This window comes from Lagenorhynchus albirostris, chromosome 7 (assembly GCF_949774975.1).
Source record: "Lagenorhynchus albirostris chromosome 7, mLagAlb1.1, whole genome shotgun sequence".
Taxonomy (NCBI): Eukaryota; Metazoa; Chordata; class Mammalia; order Artiodactyla; family Delphinidae; genus Lagenorhynchus; species Lagenorhynchus albirostris.
Genome location: NC_083101.1, coordinates 17,456,015 through 17,472,855, shown reverse-complemented (window position 1 = coordinate 17,472,855; position 16,841 = coordinate 17,456,015). Strand labels below are relative to the sequence as shown.

General features: G+C 43.3%; 1 protein-coding gene across 7 annotated transcripts in view; it reads right to left on the bottom strand.

Moving 5' to 3' along the window:
* The window catches only part of ASTN2 (astrotactin 2), a 925,730-nt gene that overhangs the window by 480,686 nt on the left and 428,203 nt on the right, over positions 1 to 16,841 (bottom strand). For all 7 annotated transcript variants that reach the window (XM_060154506.1, XM_060154516.1, XM_060154507.1 and 4 more), the window contains one exon: positions 14,563 to 14,730. In XM_060154506.1, the coding sequence (XP_060010489.1) occupies positions 14,563 to 14,730 (168 nt within the window). The remainder of the gene's footprint in view (positions 1 to 14,562; positions 14,731 to 16,841) is intronic.

The window sequence follows — 16,841 nt, the reverse complement described above, 5'->3', positions numbered from 1 at the left end:
CTGATCACAAGCATATGCAAGACGAGCCCGGCAAAGCACTGCTGGGAGCCGGTATGACCTGCACACATTGTAAAAGACTCCTGAAGGCATTGGGTCAAATTGCAGGCAAGCGCCTACCTCCCAAGGATGCAATATTTTGACTGCTTAAATGTTCTCAAGAGGTAGGGAGATCAAGCATTAGCAGGGTAGTCAGAAGACCTCTGCTCTGCCCCTGACTTGACTCCGGCGAGGCGCTGACCTGAGGTCAAGGGTGATGACCCACCCTCAGCAGCTGTAGAAGGAGGGGGTGGATTAGATGATTGGCACGGTTCCTCCAGCTCTGCCTCTCTTTGTTCTGGACTCCCGCCTCCAAACTTGCCCCTGCAGCAGAGTCTTTATAAAGGCTTCTCAGGAGAAGGTTTGGAGAGGCCACTGTCATGAGTTAATACTTTCCCTCCCCCAAAAGGGGCACTCAGTGTTGTGCAAGTTCAAAGTTGCTGCCTGAGAATGACACCTTAGGTTCTGTGCTGAGGCTCCCTGCTCACCTGCTCTCATCCCAGCCCTGTGTGGCAGAGTGCCTGAAAGCTCGTCCAGCCCCCTCACCTGCAGCACGTATTTGTTTCACTGTGTTCCTTCTTCTCTCATCCGAGGTCATGGGTGTCTGTTACAGACTGAATGCTTGTGTCTCCCGCAAATTTCTATGTCAGATCCCTAATCCCCAATGTGATGGTACTTGGAAATGGGGCCTTTGGGAAGCAATTAGGGTTAGATGAGGTCATGAGAGTGAGACCCTTGTGATGGGGTTAGTGGTCTCATAAGGAGTGGAGGAAAGAGAGATCTTGCTTTCTCTCTGTATGCACACACCAAGGAAAGGCCAGGTAAGGACACAGTGACAAGTTGAGACATTGGCCATCTGCAACCCAGGAAGAGGACCCTCACCAGGAACTAATTCAGTGTACCTCAATGTTAGGCCTCCCAGCGTCTAGAACTGTGAAAAATAAGTTTCTATTGCTCAAGCCACCCAGTCTGTGATATTTTGTCATGACAGCCCAAGCAGACCAAGACAGAGTCATCCTCTCCTGGATCTTTTCTTTAAAGACAGTGTGAAAACTGGTCCTGGAGCTCATACACACGTGGGGGACCTAAAAATTGGATTCTTCATCTCTGACGTCAAAGCCTGAAACCAATTCATTAGACAGAAAGCTTCAAAGGGACAGAGATGGCAGCTTTTTTCTCACTATCCCCAGTACTGGGCATGAGGCCTGGCACATAATTGGCGTTCACTAAATGACTGCAATGAATGAGACGCAGTATCTAGATTCTGACCACTTCTTTCCACCCCCGCTGCTATCACCCTGGCCCAAGCCACCAGCATCTGTGGTCTGGGTTATTCCATCAGTCTTCCAAGCAGCTTCTCTGCCACCACTCTTGTCTCTATCCCTATAGATTTTTTCTCAACAGAGTGGCCAGAGTAATTCTCTTACAATATGTTAGATGACGTCAGTCCTCTACTCAGAATGTTCTGTGGCTCCCCCTTGCATTCAGGTTGAAAGCCAATATTCTTAAAAAGTTCTACAGAGAGGGCTTCCCTGGTGGCGCGGTGGTTGGGAGTCCGCCTGCCGAGGCAGGGGACACGGGTTCGTGCCCCGGTCCGGGAAGATCCCACATGCTGTGGAGAGGCTGGGCCCGTGAGCCATGGCCGCTGGGCCTGCGCGTCCGGAGCCTGTGCTCCGCAACGGGAGAGGCCGCAACAGTGAGAGGCCCGCGTACCGCAAAAAAAAAAAAAAAAAGAAAGAAAGTTCTACTGAGGTTCTGGCCCTCTGTTCCCTCTCTGACCCCATCTCCTAATATCCTCCTAGTGTCCAGCGAAGCCCAGCCACATACTCTCCCATGATCTTCCTCAGATATGTGAGGCAGAGTCCACTCCCAGAGCCTTTGTACTGACTATCTCCTCTGCCTGGACTCTGCTCTCGCCCGATATCCACAAAGCGTGTTTCCCCCTCACCTCCCCAACAGTCCCTACCTTGAAGAGGCTACTAAAATGTGCAACCATCCCTCTTTTCCACATTCACAGCCCCCCCTCCTGTAGTCTTTTTTTCAATAACACATCAACTTCTAACATAGGATACACTTTATTAATTACTACCTATATTCTACTCGTCTGTCTGTCCCGTGCCCCTACCAGAGTATGAGCTCCATCATGGCAGCAATTTTTATCTGTTCTTTTCATTCTGTCACTGCCTGACATCCTGCTTAAATTAGATGCTTGATAAATACCGGATGAATGTTAAATGAACAAATCCACGAATGAAAGAATAAATACCAAACCCAGTTCTTTAACTCAGATGCCAAAGCATGAAATCAGTCTACTAGACCAGGGGTTGGCATTTTTTTTTTTCTTTAAAGGACCAGATGGCAAATATATTAGGTTTCGCAAGTCACAGAGTTATGACTACTGAACTCTGCTGTTGTAGCTACAAATAGTCATAGGCAATATGTTCACTAGTGAATATGGCTGTGTTTCAATAAAACTTTATGAAAAACAGCAGTTGGCTGGTGGGCTGTAGTTTGCTGACCCCCGCACTAGACCAGGCTCTACCCGGCCAAGCAATGTGTCTGGTTTTGCTCACTGTTAAATCTTGGTTCCTAAAACATTACTCAGCACAGCACTGTCACTCATAAATATTTTAAATGAAATAAAATATATATGAAACATAATTTCACTCTTCACTCTCTGTCACAGCTGTCTAATTGCACTTGCTGCAATCATAGAAATGCTCTTCAATACACAGCCACTACCCATGTGTGGCTACTGAGTACTTGGAACACGGGGACTGTGGCTTAATTCACATTTTAATTTAGCCACATATGGCTATTTGCTACTACATTGGACAGCGTAGGTCTATCACAATCATGCTTTTGCTTCATGGTCCAACTCTGGTCTCTCCCCCTACAAGAAGCCTTCCCTGACTGCTCAGGCTCATAGTAAACTGCCTTTTTTTTAAACAGTCCTACAATACTCATTTTATTCAATTCACGTTTTGAGCACAGCTCTAATAATAGCTAACATTTGTTAAGTGTTGTGTACCAGGTATTATGCTAAGTGCTTAATATGCTTCACCTAGTTCAATCCACGTAATCATTCTCTGAGGATTGTTACGTTGGCATCATCTACCACCATTTACCACTGAGAAAAACAGAGGTTAAGAAAGGGTTGGGAACGTGTCCAAAGTTGTGCAGGTCCAAAATGAAGGGGCTGGAATTTGAATCCCAGTGTACTGGAACCCAGAGCTCAAGTTCTTGACCATTACAAGATGTTTATTAAGAGTTGAAATGTGTGGTGGTCCCAGTTTCCTGTTTGTACATTCCTTCAAGAAATCAGGAAGCACGAGTGATCCTATTTCTACATCCTCCAGAGCCAGAGTTGGACACAGCACTGGCTTTCAGTGCAGATTTTCAGTACACAGAATTTCAGAGCTGGAGAGCACTTAGAGAAATCTAATGTAAGCTCCTCTTATATTAAATAGGGAAACTGAGGCCCAGAGACAGAGTGGCATGTCAAAAGTTACATCTTGAGTAAAAACTGCAGATCTAGGAGAAGCCCATGGAATTTATCTCCAAATCCAGTGTTTCTTCTTTCATCCACTCATTCCATTATTCATCATTAAACATCAGTACAATGGGATAAAGCAGGGAATAATATAGACAAAATCCTTGTCTTTTTATGGCGTACAGTCTCTTAGATAACAAGGAATTGAATACAGAACCACACAAATAAATGTATATTAATTATACATTGTAGCGTAGGCTAGCGGTTAAGAGGATAAACTCTGAAGCCAGACTTCTGAAATTCCAGTCTAAACTCTACCACTTCTTAGACGTGTGACTTTGGGAAAATCCATTCACTTACATAATTTAGATTCCTCACATGTAAAATGGTGATAGTAATAGGGCATTCCACTAATTCTAAGACACACAACTTTCCACATTTCAATATCCCTGAAAATGAGGACTTATGTGGTAATTATTAGCAACTTATGGTTATTAGTGGCAGCAATTTTTCCTTAACAGTGTGTAAGCTATTGGTACATACATCTGTTTGTGTCTTGGTTTAGTTAAAATATGACTCTATCTACCTCACAGGGTTATTGAGAGGATTAAATGAGATAATACACGTGACTTGCTTAGAAGAGGGCTGACACAGAGTTTGTGCTATATAATGTGCATTATTATTATTACTATCATTGTATTTACTATAAAGACAAAAGTAGAGCGCACAAATGGAGCTTAAAACATGGAGGACGGGGCTTCCCTGGTGGCACAGTGGTTGGGAGTCCGCCTGCCGATGCAGGGGATGCGGGTTCGTACCGCTGTCCAGCGAGATCCCACATGCCGTGGAGCGGCTGGGCCTGTGAGCCATGGCTGCTGAGCCTGTGCGTCCGGAGCCTGTGCTCCACAACGGGAGAGGCCACAGCAGTGAGAGGCCCACGTACCGCAAAAAAAAAAAAAAAAACAAACACATGGAGGAATAACTGAGTCTAGAAGGTCAGCAAAAACGTCCTTGAGGAAGTGACATTTAAACTGAAACAAGAAGGACAAGGATGCATGAAGAAAGTGGCTTATACGAAGTGGGGGTGGGTAGAGGGCAGACTGCAGCCTGCAGAGTGAACACACATGCAAAGACCTATCACACTGGCTACTGGAAATGCCTCACCCTTGACAAGTGTGGACACTTCACAACATGGCTTTTGTATCCTAATAACACTCCCATCTCCAATCTATACTTTTGCCCATACTTTTGTTTATTTATAATCCATTGGTCATAAGATATTACAAATATATTTAGAAGCTTCCTGAATCTATTTTTTTTAATAGTAGGACACAGAACATTTTTGGGGGGGCAAATATATTTTTGTAATACATTTGTTGGCTAAAATTAAACACAGACTCTAATTTAAATGACCGTAGATTATTTTCTGGATGATAAAATCTACTTTTAGAAGCTGAGACCCTCTTCCTCATTGGTACAATTCTCCTGGAGATAATTACCAGAGACGCATCTCAGGTTATCTTCCTCCAGGCAACTTTACAATATGAGGTTCTCACAACCTCTTTCTTTCAAGTTCAGAAGTAAAGGCTGCCTTGAACTTCCAGTGGGACTGGCATGTTCCCAATAAGAAAATGTTTTCAAAGTCTCTTTTGCAGCCCATTCTAACCTTCCCATCCTTCCCAGCGCTTGAGCAGGCAGTCCTGTGGCTTGCTGTCATGGGCTCTCTGAAATTTTATGACCTCATCTTTGACACAGATTGTTCTTTTCCAAGGACCTCAACCCTCTTCCACAACATAACATTTTACAACACATTTAAACCAGATAAAGCCAGACTCCCAAACAGAGATAAAAAATGGTTTCCCTACAACTCATAAGTGCTGTCCCAGTTTCACCTCTCTGGTTCTGCATGTTTCCCTCACCCCCAACCTAAACGGGTCCTTTTATTTTTTTCCAGGTCAACTTATTCTGCAAATTCTTTGTCCAAAGGATTTATGCCTGCCTCTGAGAATTCTCAGCAAACACCTATCACAGGGCGACTGCCAGAATGTCTCTCTCTGCTCCGGGCTAAGCAGACCCGCTCACACACTCACTCTCCATACAGTAGGCTCCTCACTCAGTCTGGGTCCAAATCCCAGCTGAGACACTTAGTAAGTATATGACCCTGAGAACGTCAATCAGTTACTTTAAGACACAGCTTCTAGTATGGAAAACGGAAGCAATAATAACCACCTAGATGTGTTGTCATGAAGACCAAGAGAGTTACTAAATCAGTCTCAGCATGATACCTGGTACACAACAAGTACAGAATAAACAGTAGATGCTGTTCCTGTATTCATGTACCTCTTGATATCTCACCCCAATTCTACCGTCCTTCTTTCAACTATAAGCTATATTTGGTCACTGTCTAACACCCTCATCTGCTATAAATAAATAATGAAGGCATCAAATGGAGCAGTCTGATGTGATAAATGTGCTTTTATGATTAACATTCATTTCACGGAATTTAAGCAGAAAAATCTTGGTCTGTTGTTGTTTGAACGTCTTGCTGGAAATGGTGTTGGATAGTTTGTTTACATTATCTTGTATGTCTGAAAAATAAGGCATTGGGTTCATTAATTTACAGTCAGTTTAGATGAGTTTTGTTTAATACATCTCCCAGTAAAGTTCGGGACCAAGGAATGGTGAGGTGGACAGCATTACGGATTCTGAGGAGCGGTGGCTCACTTTATGAAGGACTGATTTCCCCAGTTGAGGTCCACTGGGGTAACAGCATAGTTGGACATGGACTGATCCTAACCAGATAAAGGACAGAGCTTACTCTGAGGTCAAGAATCAAGGGAGAAGGTGACTTTCAGCAGAGAATTAATTGTCCCAGATAAAAAATCTTCAGCAAAAACACACTTAGCCAAAATGTCACTGTCAGCACCCTTAGGGCTACTCTTGGTCTTGACACCAGAACCCTACACCCAACCCACTAACCAACTCTTGACCTTTCAGCAACTGAAACTTGCTTCTCATGCATTCATTCATTCACTCATTCATTCACTCACTCATTTATTCATTCAAGAAAAGATGTATTGATGCAGGAACTGTTTCAGTACCTGATACGCAGCAATAACCGAGATGAGCAAAGGTCAACTCTTTATAAAACTTATGTTCTCATATATAAATTTCTCCTCTCTGGTCTGCCAGAAAGTTGGCTCTTTTTGGATAGATCTCAACTTATTTAACTGCACATCTCACTAAGCACCACCCAACGTAAACCCCATGTTATCTACTACATTACCTAGAAACCCCCCATGCTACAATCCCCTTCAAGGCAGAGACATTCTTATTCTCTGTGCATTCTTGGTCTTTACAACTTCATGAAGTCCTTGTGTCCCTTTAAACGTTAATAATACAGGGATCAGCAAATAACAGAAACAATCTATAAACAACTGGAAACATTTAGTACATTATGAGACATACATAGGACATAACTACACACATTGTATTCTCATTTCATATCCAATTGCAATGAAAAGTGGCTGCTGAAGACATGAAAATAAACTGCGTATGACGGCAAATATGACTGACATCTGTATCAATTTGAAAAGAAAAGTCAATCTGCTTTGAATGCCATTTACAAATTGTTTTAATCATACTTATGTTCTAAGTTATTAGTGCTTAAAAGGTCATAGAAACATGAATTTTAAGCTGGAAAATATCTTAGGAATTATTCTGGGTTGGAATTTGTATCTTGCCACTAATTGACTGAGTGACACCAGGCAACTTGCTTAGCCTCCGTGACCCTCAATACATCAGACTAGATGATTGCTAGGGACCTTTCTAGCATTAAAATTACGTTTCCACTGATCTCCTTGTTGAAAAGAAGGAATATGAAGTTCACAATACGTGACATACCCAAGGTCAAATGACAAATCTGTGGCAAAGCTGGCACTAGGATTGAGAGCCTATGACTTTTTTCATTGCACACATTTAAAAGTCACACAAGGACTAAATGAAAAGCCAGCAGATGGAAACATCCAGGTTACTGCAAGTTTCTTCATTAGGTGGTCGGGTCTTAGAGGCCAGAGGCTGTATCTTACTTTCTTCTCACATAATCTAACACAGTTGTGCATTGCTGAACTAAAGGTATTTCATAAAATAGTTATTAAATTAATTGAAATGTTTATTAAATTAATGAAGTGAAGACACTATGGACTAAATAACTGATTATAAAATATAGCAGTAGACACTATGTTTTGAGTGCCCACCATAAATTAGGTACCGTACCAAGTGCATTTTAAATGTGATTTTTCATCTTCTTCTCACAACAACTGTGCAAAATGGGAATTATTTGCCTCTTTTTGTATATGTAAAACTGAGGCTTGGATATGTTAAATGACCTGCCAAAGTCAGTAAACAGAAAGGCAAGCATTTGAACCCAGTTCTGTAGGATTCCAAAGGATATTCCAATTCTACTCTGGTTCACTAAAGGCTTGAATGAATAAACGAATAGGTGAAAGAATTAGTGACTAAATGAGTTAGTGTTCTGCAGCTACCTGCCTCATGTGGTTGGGGCCATACTGTCAATGGTTTTGTACACAGAATGTTAACATGATACCCCACCCATTTGCTGAGATTTAACAAAGCTGTTTCACACTAAGATTCACCCATGATGACATTTTTTAAATTACTTTTACTGAGGTAACTGGTTTGTAACACTATACATTTCATGTGTACATTGTATTTCTATTTCTGTACATGCTACAACATGCTCACCACCAAAAATTTAGTTTCCACCCATCACCATAGAGTTGATCCCCTTTACCCATGTCACTCTCCCCATTCTTAAGGTCAAGGCCTGATCATTTGGACTGTGTGGTGCTGCATTTGATCGCACCATAGCACGTAGTCCTTGAATGTTCACTTCCTGTCTTCAGAGAGCTGCAGAGTAACGGTAGTTTATTCTGGAAGGGAGCATAATGCCACCCTCCGGCAACATTTTCAAGCCTTCTCTGAGCCATCACTGAGACTCTTCGCCTTGGTCCTTGATTAGTTTGTTCTCATCCCATCCACTGTTACGATGGCAAATGTTTAATGATTGGCTTTCCAAAGAAAATAAGCCATGATTTGTAACATTTACCAATTTTGTTGGGTATAAATACTCTCATCACAGCCATTTCCAAGCTACCTGCATGACGGAACTGAACAAAGAGCTGGGATGAGATGGTAACACTCGACTCTCATGAGTTCACAGAAAATAATGAAAGGAGGAAGAAAGGGAGGGAGGGAGGGAGGGAGAGAGGAAGAGAGGGAGAGAGAAAGGAAGGAAATTTCCCTCCCTAGGCTCCTTGAAAAAATCGAATTCACCAACTTTCAGTTTCTTCCTCTATATCCGCCTATATATAAACTCAGATTTTAACTCCATACAAGCCAGCTCCAGCACATTCTGGAATCAATTCCATAATCGGCCCTGCAGGTGGTACTAATTATTGAAATCCCTGGACAAACACACCTGAGCTGGGCTATGGCACAGAGGCAGGAAAACTTGACCAGCCTCCTTCACTCATCACGGCAATGATACATTCTTCAGCAACACTATCTCCCCAATTTCCTTCTCCTTTCTGGTCAGCTGGGAAGAATGATCCTTCTTGCTGACACATCCAATACAGCATGAAGGCATGATGATCCGTACTTGGACTCCATGACTTGGTTCAGCCCTATAGATCCCCCCAACAGAAGGAAGGGCTCATTTAATGGAAGCTAAGCCACTTCTGTCAGCTCTAAGATCTGAATATGTACAGGTCTTGGGGGTTTAGTTTTTCCATGACTTCCCCAAATTCTAATTCTTGGTGGAAGGTTGAGGAGAGAACACCCAGCTATTCCCTTGGGCAGTTAGATGTTCCCTAAAACAACTGGATAGATAGAAGGCAAGTTTCCCTTTTTCAGTGGCCGATGTAGCCTTACTAAAATCCCTGGTGGTTCTCAGAATCTTCAGATCCTCATCTTTCTGTGAGCTCTCTTCACCCCACCTTTCCAACCTTATCTCCTTCCACTCCCCTGGTTCTCTTCCTCTACCTCATGTGCAGCACATTCTCCAGAGGCCAGCCCAGCTATGCTGCTCTCTGGTTCTGGGAATCACTCTAGACTTACTTCCTCTCTTTCTCCATCATCAAGATTCCTCTGCTCAAGCACCTTTTATTCATACTCCCTACTGATTCTACAAGGCTCAGCTAAAAGGTCATCTTTTCCATGATGGATCTCCTGAAATTCCCATCCAGAATACATTTCTCCCTTTTCTCCAGGCATGAGGTACTCTATAAATGCCTGTTCTTGATTTATTCTACATTGTGTCTTTTATAATAGCTGTAGAGGAGCGTATTATTTTTATCCCTGCAAAAATGTGAAATCCATGAAGGCAGGAACATTGTCCAGTTTGTCTGTGATTTCTCATAGCACTTGACACACAAGACTTAATGCATCTGTGGAATTAAGAAAATATTGCTTGAACGGATTTAACAAACTGAAATAAATTTTACATAGTGGGTTTGAGTCAAGCTCCATGAAAATATATTCAGGGAACTTATGTTCCTATTTCCACTCCTTATCTGTAGATCACCCCATCCATTTATGTCTTGTGATTTGTAAGAGCAAGGTGCTCTGCTGAAGGATAAATAAGATACAGCAGTAAGCTGGAAGGAGCTTACATTTTAGCGTTGCAGTTTCCAAATAATAACTCACGTTTTAATCAAATTTCTAGTCAACAGAAAACTCTGGTGATACTGTAGAAGTCATCCATTCTACAGAGAGGAAATGAGAGGTAATTAAGTAAATAGAATTTTGGAAAGTAGATAATTAAAGGATAGAAGAAATTTCAGGTAGAGGGAAGAGCCTGAACTCTAGTCAGAAGGTAAAACTCTGCATAGGGTGTTTGGCGGGTGGGAGGATTGTGAATGTGAGCAGAGAGGAGAATGCAAAGGGAATGTTCTTGGGAATGTATGTAGCTGAATGGGAGGGTGAGACCCTCTAGCTGGTGTGGCTACTGGACAGCTCTTGGTGACCCAATTTCTCTAGTGCTGGAAAATATTTAATCTGAGTTTATATGTAAGTGGGTATGGAGGAAGAAGCTGAAAATTGGTGAATACAAATTTTTCAAGGAGCATGGGAAGGGAAATTTCCTTCCTTCCTCACTCCTTCCCCCCTCCTTCCCCCTTTCATTTTTTTTTTTTTTTTGTGAATGGATTATATGTCAGTATAATGATAAGTTTTAAAGACACACAGATGAGCAAAACACATGCTTTGAATCCCCGTCTCCAGCCCCTAGCAAAGCTTACAGTCTGGTGGTAGATCCAGACGAGGAAAGAACAATGACCACCCAGGGGCGAGGACTATAACACAGGGAGGCACGCAGGCTATGAGAGCAGAGAGGAGGACCCCTGAATTTGGTCAGGGCTGGGGGTGGCGAGTCATGAATGCCTCTGAGAGGAAGGATGTTTGGGCTTCATTAAATGGAAATAAAAAGAGCCCCTGGGGCTTCCCTGGTGGCGCGGTGGTTGAGAGTCCGCCTGCCGATGCAGGGGACACGGGTTCGTGCCCCGGTCCGGGAGGATCCCACATGCCGTGGAGCGGCTGGGCCCGTGAGCCATGGCTGCTGAGCCTGCGCGTCTGGAGCCTGTGCTCCGCAACGGGAGAGGCCACAGCAGTGAGAGGCCCGTGTACCGCAAACAAACAAACAAACAAACAAACAAAAACAAAACAACAACAACAAAAAGAGCCCCTGGTCTCCAAGTAAAAGGAGGAGAAAGACATTTCAAGGGGGAGGAAAACAGCCCATGAAAGGGATGCAGGCATGAAAAGGCATGGTGCCTTCAGGGAAGTGCGGGTATCAGTGGACCTAGAGCTCACGGTATGTGACAAATAGAGGCAGGAGATAAAGTGATAAAAGTAAGCATGATTTTGTCAAGATAAATAATGAATTAACAAATACGGCGACTGGGCCTCTCGCTGTTTGTTTAGAACATGAGAGGACTATTTGGGAAGAAGAGTTTAGAGCCTTGCTGTACCAAGGGTAGTACCTGGGTCAGAAATATCAGCAAGAGCTGACGGCCTTTTAGGGAAGTAGACTCTCAGGCCTCACTGTAGACCTACTGAGGGCTTGAGAAGCATTGGTTAGGAGCACAGGATCCTAGGTTTGAATCCTGGCTCTGCCACCTGTGTGTGTGACTTTGTTCCTTTTATCTTTCTTCTCTGGGTATCAGTATCATCAGTGATAAAGTTGAGAAGGTCAACCCAGTGGATTCCAGCAACATCTTCAACTCTAAGGGGCTGATTGCGTGCGCGTGTGTGTGTGTGTTGGGGGTAAGGGGATACTGCTTAGGGTGTCAGTGCCTTAAAGTCTAAATGTTTTAATTAAGAGAAAGAAGATTCAGCTGTCTGGTCCAATGGTACACTAGAGTTTCATCACATCTTCTGAATAGCTTCCCCAGTAGGCCTATGTAAAGGCTGGAAAAATGTGTCTGAATATAGGCTCCCAACTAAAGGATAAGGAGGGAATGATGGTTAGAAAGCCTAGTCCCTGCCTGATTCTGCAGAGACACAGGGGTTAGCCTGGAGAATCCCTCTCCTTACTCCCGAATTGCTTGCCCCATGGAGAAGCGGAAGAGAATTTGGGTAGAGAAAGCAAACTCTTGGCCTGGGCCACTGAGTCTCCTCAGCTCTACAGAGCCTTCCTCACAGCATCAGTACAGTGAGATTTTCAGGCAAGATGGCCAGAATCTTGTCAATGGAGAGGCAGGTGAAATTGCAGAAAAAAATATACCAGTATGAGTTGTAAGGAAGAGCACAGGACGGGGAGAAGGGGAACTGGGGTTCTAATGCCAGCTTCATTTCTAACTTGCTTTGTGATCTCAGTAAGCTTTTCTCCTCTCTAACTCCTATTTCCCTGTTTGTGGACATTAGTAGCTATTGGGCAGCAACTATGAGTAAGATGCTGTCCATTTACTAAGCAATAACTGTAGATCAGATGGTGTCTTTGGGGTTAACAGTGTCCGTATGTTGTTGACTCACAAATTTCTATCTCCTGCGAAGACCTCTTCTTTGAATAAGACTTTTGGATTCAAATGCCTATTTCTCATCTCTACCTGATGTTTAGGAGTCATCTTGAACTAATACCCAAAATGGCAGTCTCCATCCCCTTCACCTCAGCCCTGACCCACCTACAGCAGCTTCTGACTCAACAAATGATAAGTCCGTCATGTCACTGTTCAGACTGAATGATTTGGAATCATCTTTGACTCCTCTTTATTTCTCATCTTCCATATCCAATAACAAGTTCTGTCAAGTCTACACTCTAAATATATCCAGAATTTGATCATTTATCACCATCTTCTCCCCTAATCCCTGTGTTCCCAGCCACTACCAACTCCTGTCTACATTGGAAAAACAGTGCCCTTGAACGCCCTCTAAGTTGATTTGTCACACAACAGTCAGAGTAGTCCTGTTAAAATGTAGGTCAGATCATGTTGCTCCTTTGCTCAGAATCCTCCAATGACTTCTCATCTCATTCAGAGTAACATCCAAAGTCCTTTTCCTATATAAGGCCTTCCAACCTCCCCCCATCACCACCCCCTTCCCAAGCTTCTTTTCAAGTTTGCACCCTAACTTCTCTCTCTCTCCCCTCCAACCACACTGGTCTTCCTGCTAGTGCTGAATCAATGGGACCTTCCTGTGCTCCTGCTGCAGAGGCTGTCCCTTGCTATTCCCTCTGCCTAGAATGCTTTCCCCCCAGATGTTAGCATGGCTTCCACCGTCTCCATCTTAAAGCGCCGGCTCAAATGTTACCACCTTGGAGAAGACTTCCCTGACCACTCTTTCTGTAATAACAACTCCACCCCTACTCCCAGCTCAGCATCCCTTATGCTTCGTGCTCTCCCCCCAGCATTTATCATCCCCTGACACAGTATATCCACATTTACCTGTTTGTCTATTGCAGCACTGTCCCACAGAACTTTCTGCAATGATGGTAATGTCCCGAGTCCTCCAAGAGGTAACCACTGGACACATTAGCTATGGAGCACTTGAAATGTGGCTAACGTGGCTGAGGAAATGTTTACTTTTATTTCATTTTAATTAACTTAAATTTAAACAGCCACAGGTGGCTAGTGGCTATCTTCTCAGGCAGTGTAAATATAATGTCTCTGTAGAATATGAACTTAATTAGGACAGAGATTTTGCCTTTTTTGTTCACTGCTATGTCACCAATGCCTAGAAAAGTGCCCGGCTACTCAATAAATATCTACCAAATGAATGAATAAATGAGTATACTAGGAGATTTCCATACATTATCTCATTTAATCCTAACAACAGGCTTGTGAGTTAGATGCTACTTTCCTTCTCTAGTACTCAGAGAGGGAAAGTATCTTGCTAAGGAATGCCCAGCTAGTTTGTACCCTACAGCCAACATCTCCCCATTTAAGGTGAAAAAGTTCTGGGGATCTAATGTACAGAATGGTGAACAGTTAACCATATGGTATTACATGTGGAAAACTCCTAAGAGAGTAGATCTTAAATGCTATCACCACATACACAAAAAAAGTAAGGTGATGGAAGTGTTAATGAACCTTATTGCTATAATCATTTATATGTGTATTAAATCATCACATTGTACACCTTAAACTTATACAATGTTATATGTCAATTATATTTCAATAAAGATGAAAAAAAATGATAAAGAATACCCAGATAGTGAAAGGTACTGATAGACAGGATCTGAGCTCAGGGATGTCTGGTGACATTCAGACACTTTGCTTTGCTGAAATTGGACTAGATGTTCTCTGTGGTCCTTTCTGAGATGCTGTGGTTTTATAAGTATTTGCTTTGTTGTCCAGCAATGGCAGCACATAGTTTAACCCCCAGTGGGATTGATGGACCTTTACATAAAGCCCCTTGTCAATCACTCAGAAGCCATGATTCTTCAGGCAGAAGGAGTGCAGACCATCTTCCAGCCGACACCCTCCCTCCCTCTATCCCCATCCCTGCTCATGGCTCACCAGTTTCTGGGTCGCAGAGCTGCTCACAGGCATCTGTGGTCCTCTGTCCGCAGAGGTCCCTCACCCATGGGGAGGTGGCGTTGATCTGGTAATACAGGGACAGCTTGGCCGGGTTTAACCAGTCGGAGATGTCCAGGTAGCTCCCTTCACTCACCACAAAGCTGCTCCCTGTGGGGAAACAGAGAGAGAGCTACTTTCTCCACGATTTTAGGGTACAGGTGTCTTGCCACTGATGCTGCAGGGCAGGAACAGAGACAGGTGCACACAAGCCATCCGCCCCGCGACCCCAGGTCCTCTGTTCTCGCTTAGCTACACACATTCGCAGAGCATTTACAATGTGCCAGTCATGGTGTCAGCAGCCAGTGGAGACAGACAAGTCAGACGTGAGAGGCAGTTCAGCCTAGTGCCTAAGGGCCAGGCCCTTAGGACTGAGAGAGACTTGGGTTCAAATCCTGGATCCACCTTTACCGGCCATGGACTTTGGACAAGTCACTCAATGCCTCTGGGCCTTGGCTACATCATCTGTAAACAGGAATAGTAACGGAACCCACCTCATTGTTGTGAAAATGAAATAAATCAATGTAGATAAAGCGCTTAGCCAGTGCCTCACTTGTCCTAGTAAAGAATGATTAAACATTCAAATTTAAAATATAAAAAAAGCTTTTGTTTCTGTCACCCAGGCATCCCCCTTGGAACAGGGGTCACTCACTAATACCCCACGGGGGGAGGCAGATTATATCCCTCGGAAGCACTGGCTGAGTATAAGGGAAATAGCATGCTGGCCCCCTGGCCTTGGTTGCGTTTTGTTTTGTTTTGTTTTATTGTATGAGAGATAGAGAAAGAAAGAGAGAGAGAGAGATGGATTCAAAGAAATCTGTAGCACCTTTAAAAGAAAAGCAGCACTTATGCAATGGAAGATGCCTTAATGTTGGGATATAATAAGGAAAGATGGAGTTTGGGGTGAACTGGGTACTAAAGGCTCTATGAAAATGAAGCAGGTGCAACTCAGCTCTAGCCAGCTCTTGTCAAATGGGTCTAAAGGTAAGTGGTGCAAGGACTTCAGGTTTTCATCAGGAGAGGCTGAAAATTTACATTTTTATTGTAATCAACCAATTTGGAAATGATGGTTTAAATTTGTTCTTGAAAGCTTGTGTAGGCCAAACAAAAGACCACCCCCTCCACACACACACATACACACTTACACAGCCATATATGGGTTACATACATATATACACATACATATATTACATATATTCTTTGGGGTCAAGGAGCAGAAGCCCATTCAGGGTGGCTGCATATTGGGTGTAAATGCTGAGTGTATATATGTAGCAATATAGTGAAGGTAGAATTTCACAGAGGGAAATGGGGGAAAAAAAGAGTTCAAATAGGACCAGGTTCCTCAAAGCTGGACCTGGAGAGTGGTTCTAGATTTATGGCAGATCTAGAGACCTCAGCAGAAGGAGATCTTAAATTGTTTCAAAATTAGCATGACTTGGCTTCTCTCCCTACATCTGCTTCTCTCTACCTCACTACCAAGCAACAAAATCTTTCCATGTAGGCAATTTAAATTTTCCAAAGAGGGACTCAATTAATAGACATCCTGTGGGTTTGGCAGCAACCTCTTTGTCAGGTCCCATCAGACCCTGCTGGCTAACCAATGGTCGGGTTCGTCTTGCCTCTGGTACCCAGCTGTGGTCCAATGGGCAATGGTCAGAGACGTAGGGCCACATCAAACCCTACCTGGCTGCCCTGAGGATCTAAGATTCCCTGGAAAGGATATGGGCATGGCAGGCAATGTTATCTTCTCTAAGTCATACACATGTTATGATTTATATCATTGTATAGAATGAGTTCCTAAATAAAAGCACAGTGGACGATATGGTTTTGGTGAGGATGAAAGAGGACTCTATGTGAAAAGCATTGGGAGTAGATAGCATCTGGCTGGGAGAAAAGGAAATGACCACATTTGAAGTTGGCCTTAAAATCCTTGGCAGCTAAAGCAAAAAAAGAAGAAGTCTGTTGGATTCCATATTTTAAATTTCTGGCAAGGGGAGATATGCAAATCGATCTCCAAAGCCATATTTTCCCCTCTGGAACTAAGCCCGAGCAGAAACATGTCACATGGGTCCTTGTGCAAGGCACTAAACGTCAGTATCAACTACAGATTTTTCTTTTAAAAAGCACAGTCATGCTGTTTAAGTGGATAATTCTTGTATTTATTCTCACTAAAGACTGAGGGATGGATATTGAATTATGTCCCAGGGCTGAGTTTGGCTAAT